The 6,000-nt window shown below is 34.3% G+C and overlaps 1 protein-coding gene across 3 annotated transcripts in view; it reads left to right on the forward strand.

Moving 5' to 3' along the window:
* Positions 1 to 1,018, forward strand: part of LOC134648320 (neuroligin-1-like) — a 265,829-nt gene extending 264,811 nt beyond the window's left edge. For all 3 annotated transcript variants that reach the window (XM_063502820.1, XM_063502821.1, XM_063502822.1), the window contains one exon: positions 855 to 1,018. In XM_063502820.1, coding sequence (XP_063358890.1) covers positions 855 to 938 — 84 coding nt within the window. In that variant the 3' untranslated portion in view covers positions 939 to 1,018. The remainder of the gene's footprint in view (positions 1 to 854) is intronic.
* Positions 1,019 to 6,000: the final 4,982 nt, after the last annotated feature.

Raw genomic sequence — 6,000 nt, forward strand, 5'->3', positions numbered from 1 at the left:
ATGAACCTATAAAAAAGACAATTAACTATAGAACTTCAAATTTATGTGTGTAGTCTTCAATAAAAAGCATTTATTTTATAATAATTAAAGGCTTATACCCAGTATTAGGGCGTATTATTGGCTGAAAAAGTCCAAATTTATGCCACAGCACGATCTGGCTTCCATTGAACATTTCGTACAAAGCAAATAAGTATTTTCTGCATACAGTAACAGTTGGAAACATTGAATGTGTGCCAACATGTCAATACTTTTATCGCTGCATATGTAATAAAACCTTTATTGAATGGTTCAGATTTACGACCTGTTTGACGTCGTGGAATATTATTTTATGACTACTATCGTTTGGTTATTTGTATAAAACATTTTTCTATAGGTACATCAAATCTTTCCTAAACTATTGAAAAGAATAGTAATTTGTACCTTGTATTTGTTTTCTCAAGAAGCTTAGTAAGGAAATAAATAATAATTAATTTTTCATTTTCATTTCCATTTCATTTCATTTATTTTCTCAATAAATGAAAATTTATCGGCACTTGGCATGACCGAGCGATTTCAAAAAGTTTGATGCGCCACGGATCTCAACATTTCTGATTCTGTCTTGCAATTTGATTCCTTGCATGACCAAATCTTTTGAGTAGGTATTAGATTTCAAACTACATGATGTTAACATAATTTGTATCAAGCAAATACAATTACGAGCTATACTACATTTTTTTATGTAAAATAAAAGGAAAACAAGTCGAAATTTTGAGCCTTGCCCAAAGCGGTGACTTTTGAATTTTTCCACTGATATAAAAAAATGTTAGGGTACAATTATTATGTTGTGTTACTAACATATGCTTAAATTCCAACAGCGCAGCAGCGAAACCGAACTGAAGGAGCGTCCGAGCGCCGCGCCGGCAAAAAAGCGCGTCCAAATCCAAGAGATCTCAGTCTAGAAGAATTCTAGAATGATCCAGAAGGATCCGGAGGGGCCCTGGAGAGTCCGGGTACCACACTGGCAAAAATAGCATCCAAATCCAGGAGATGTTAGGCTAAAAGACTTACTAAAAGGATAAGGAAGGATTTAAGACAATCCCTGTAACTTCTCTGCAGGGTCCGAGTGCGAGCTGGCAAAAATGCATCGAAATCCAGGAGATCTTCGTCTAGAAGACTCCAGAAGGTACCTGAATGCTCCCTTGAGGGTGCAGGCGCCGCGCTGGTATGAACTCCAGGAGATCTCGATCTAGAAGGATAAAGGGGCTTTCCTGAAGATGTGTTATCGCCAGGCAAATCAAGGAGAGCTCAGTCCAGAAAACTTCTTGGACGATTCCAAAGTTTTGAAGGCAAGTGAAAAAGTTAGGCTGTAAAGACATTTGTGGACAACAGTTTCAAAAGGTTCGAGTGTGACAAAAAAAAATTAAAAAGTGAGAAGTTACATTTAAAGGAATGTATATAAATGCGTGCACATAAAAAACATAGTATACTCTCTTTGTGTGTGAAGTACTAAACTGACATTTAAAATGACTAAAACTAAATTAGATGAATAGCCTAGATGGGCAAGTACTTTATTATGTTATTTATAAATTGTATATTTGTATTCTTGGCAGTTTAATTCCTAGGTACCAAAAAAAAATTTTTTTACTGATCTGTTATTGATTTGTGATTGTTACTCATAGGGCATCTCACTCGCACCAATGTATAATTAAATTCACCGGCGAGAAATGATAAAATAAAATCAAAGTTTAATTTACATCGATTTGTAATTTCAATTCAGACTTTTTGCCTAAACGTAGATTTAGACCAAAGAATAACCCCTCGGTTTAAATTAAAGTTTAAAAACTTAAGAAAAAATAATATCACGTTGAACTTTCCAATACGCGTAAAATAACCCAACCACTACAACAGTGTGCAGCCTGTTAAAAAGTACTTCTAAACCGGAGGGTTTAGCCTGCGAACATGATAGACAGAAAGTTTTGATGAATATTCCAGATAATCGCTTGAGCTACCCAAACTCTGGCACGAAACTTCAAAATAACGATTATCTAAAACACACCTTATCTTACACAACTTTAAGTCCACATTCAAATACAAAAAAGATTTTTTTAAAGTCCTTGACAGTCGTAACCTAATTTTCGAACTGTGAGGGTAGTAAGAGATAAAAGTGTCCAAGTGTAGAGTGAAAATGGAATTGTGAAGTGAGATGGAAGCGGTGTGCTGATATTTCTCGGCGAGCGCAGGTGGCCGGTCCGTTACTGTCTGCACAGTCCAATACGAACAGTAGGAACAATCTGCAGTGAAGAAATCGTGGCAATCGAAAAGAAAATGGGGAAAACGGGGAAAAGAAAAGAAAATAAATCACGATTTTCTTGTGGACCTGTAATTCCCAAAAAAAAAATTGTCTTTGGACGGCGATGACGATTGTCAAAATGGTATTTGGGTAACAGGCATATTTGACTAGTTTTCGTTGAAGAAATGTTACTTTTGACACTGGTAGATCCGATTCACATCTAATCCAGATCTTGAAACCTTGAATACGCCTGTTTGTTCACTGAATAAGTAAAATTCCATAAGATTTTAGTCAATCGACAAAGTTGCGATTTTGGTATAGGAGTTTCTTTAAAAAACAAAACTACGATTTAATGACTATTATGATGACAGTGTATAGGACATGATTATATATATTATGCGTTATAATATGACATACTGTGACTATGGCTCAAATCTCAGTCAGAATTTAGCTTGTAAGTTGTATTGTATTTAATGTATTTAGGTAATGAAACTCACTCATTTTCCAATACGCATCATCAGTCAAAAAATCAACGTTTTTTGATATTATTTGTAAAAACAGAACGTCTTTGAACATGTTGTAAATAGAAAATCCTAAATAAATGATTTTCGTTTTACTTGCAATAATAAAATGTGCGAATGTGTACGTAAGTATTTAAGCTTAGCAAGTGTGAAAATGTGAAAGCAAAAAAACATAAAATAACTAACTTCCTTGGTAAAATTGGACATTCAGAATGTATGTATGTATATTGTCGTTTTTATCTACTTTGCAAATTTTGTGCAATGTACAATTGGATTAGTTTAATTAATCAACGTAGTGAAGTAAACTTAACAATATTATACAGTGTGGACTGGTGTAAAATGCGACAGATTTTAACCACGCATTCCTGAAGTCATAAGGAGCAAAAAATGTTATATGAGTTTTGGTCAAATTCGGCAAAAACATATTTTTTTGCTAATGAAGTAAAATTAGACATAAAACACATATAAATGTGGTTTTGAACATTGATCAACATAATCATATAAATGCTATGTCCTTTATATGACGAACCCGTCGTAGAAATTGTAAAAATATTTGCTTACCTACTGCAATCATTTTACTAGGGTATGCTCGAGCCAGCCGAGCGAGAGCTGTATGCGTGTGTGTGTGTATGTGTATGTACTTACGTTATATGTCCGTATATGCGGAGCACTTCTACCTCTGACCAAATGTACGGCTTTAGTCTCAGTTACAACCTGATACTCCAATCAACGAAGGCTTCTAATCTGTTTTTAGTTTTTTTTTCGGTACCATTTTCTTTTTTTCAAAATTGGTTGGCTTAAAACTAAACACTGATAAAAAAAGATTATCGCCTTCGTTGAATGGTTTATTGAACATCTGTTGTTAAGTTAAAGATATATCGAATTTAATCCTAGTTGAATTATATTATACACTTTATTAAATATCGTTAGAAAGTCAGAACTTTAGTTCGGAGTTTACTCCCACTTGTTATCTTCCAATTTCTTTAGTAGAATTGTTAAATTGTTTACTTAAAATGGTGTTTTCGAGAATAGTGTATCTTTAACTTTATTAAACTAATATGTTTTTACAAAACTCTTGGTTCTGTTCAAGAATTTTCTACAAAACTTTTCTTTTAAGAATTATGATCAACTATAAAAAAATGTGACGAGTTACATATAGCGTCACTAACTGGAAAATATCAAAATCTAAATGTTATTTGTAGTATCTATATTATACTTTACGCATGATTCCAAAAACTCTAATACAAAATTCACAATCTAAGAACTAATGTTAAAGGTACAGTTTTTCTAGAGACGCCCATAAACTATATTATAAATACAATCCCAATTTTCGAACTCATAAGTAATTACTATTAATATATTGTGGTACTGTAAATAGACAATTTTAGAATAAATCTGTACATAATAGAATGTCGGTATTTGTGAACTCGATGAAAAGAGGTTTTAATAAAGACCATTTTTCCTGAAAAACATGTATTATTTCTCACATCATTTTAATGGGGTTGCATTTAATTTAAGGCAGTGCACTACATCGAGGTTTCACCGGGCAGTCCTACGAATAATGTCAATATTTTTTTTTTTAGTTTTATGGCATGGATGCGTTTTCAGACAAATTTCAAAGTAATCTAAAAGACTAGTCTAAAAGTTCCCAACTATGGTCCAAAATTAATATTCATTGAGATGTGACTATTATTTGAATGTCGTAGTACTAAGGCAAAATATTTTTCTGAAATGTATAAAAACCCTAGACAAAATCAAGCATAACATTGGTATTACCTTATTGCAAATTTAAATCTTGAAAGCGTGGACCATAGGTTGTAGTACCTACCGGACTATACGAGTAGTTATGTGGTTTTACGGTACATGTTTTTAACATCAAGACTTTTTTGGTCCACCGTGGGAGTTCGACGTCCAGCAATGTCGTACCTTCGGACACCTCAGGTATTCGTTCAATTCAATTTACCACATTCCTTGATCGTTTGAAACTTCTTTTCTAAGTAATAGAACGTGAGCGTTTTACAAATATCTTTTTAGGAATTCGTTTTTGGAGATTCTATTTCAAGAGTAAATAGACAGCTTTTAGAGAAGTATGCTTCACCTGATCGTTACTTACCTTCATGAGAGATTGTGGTCAAAATGCTTACTTATTTTGATCAAAAAACTAAAACAAATGTAACGGATACTTTTATACAAAATCATGTTTGCCTCACAAATCTATAAGCAGGTGTATAAAATGTGTCACTCTGGAAAGCAATTTAGATATTATTTAAATCAGTAACGCCAAAGGTCCCAAAGAAATAAAAAACAAAACAAAAAGAGTTTCACCAAAAAGTTATAATAATTTTGGGAATTACGCAAGTAGCACTTTCGACGAAAAGTCGTAAACAGTAATAGAGTTACGAGACATCATAAAAATGTCACTGGAAGTTTAATTTCTCGAGGGAACTTGTGATAGAATCAATACCGATCCAAGTCCAGAGGGCGATTCGAACTTTATAATCAGGTTATGAAACTATTATGGATATGATCTGTCAGCTGACAATATTGTCATTTCTGGTTGACAAAATTAAATAGAGGAGGAATAAGTTAGAAGTTGCTATGATAATATTGCTAACTTTCAGCATGATTTGCGTTGTCGCGCGGACATATGCACTTCCGGGCGACAACGCAAGTCACGCAGAAGGAGTTTACATTTACACTGGAGGTTCTGTTTAGGCTTCGTGAGGCAAGAACTATGTAGGGTCCTTATAGTATATGCAAGCACAGTTTTCCCATAAAAATAACAACTCCCCTGTAGATACAAAACGACTGTGACGTCATTCAAGGTCATCAAAATTCGTGCTTCAACAAAATAGCCTAGACGGAATATCCAGTTTAAATCTCAAGTTTCTGAGAATATCCCCGCACCCCTGACCACCACACCTGACCGCACCTGATGTTTAAATGTAGGTTACGGTTAAATGGAGAGATTTGGAGGGTAATCTATTATGGCTGCCAAGAAGCTCTCAGCCTAATTGGAGTGGAAGCAGCTTCGCCTATCTAGATTGACCAACATTTTTCACACAGCTGCCAACGCTTATAAGGTGACCGAAGCAGTGTAAATACGACATCTGTCCGCCTTATTAGGTCACCGACAGCGTCGACCGCAGATCATTTGATAAAGAAAAACCTCTATGCAAATGTACTCATTATATCGTTGGCATTCGGCCA

This window comes from Cydia amplana, chromosome 5 (genome assembly GCF_948474715.1).
Source record: "Cydia amplana chromosome 5, ilCydAmpl1.1, whole genome shotgun sequence".
In the NCBI taxonomy this organism is placed as follows: Eukaryota; Metazoa; Arthropoda; class Insecta; order Lepidoptera; family Tortricidae; genus Cydia; species Cydia amplana.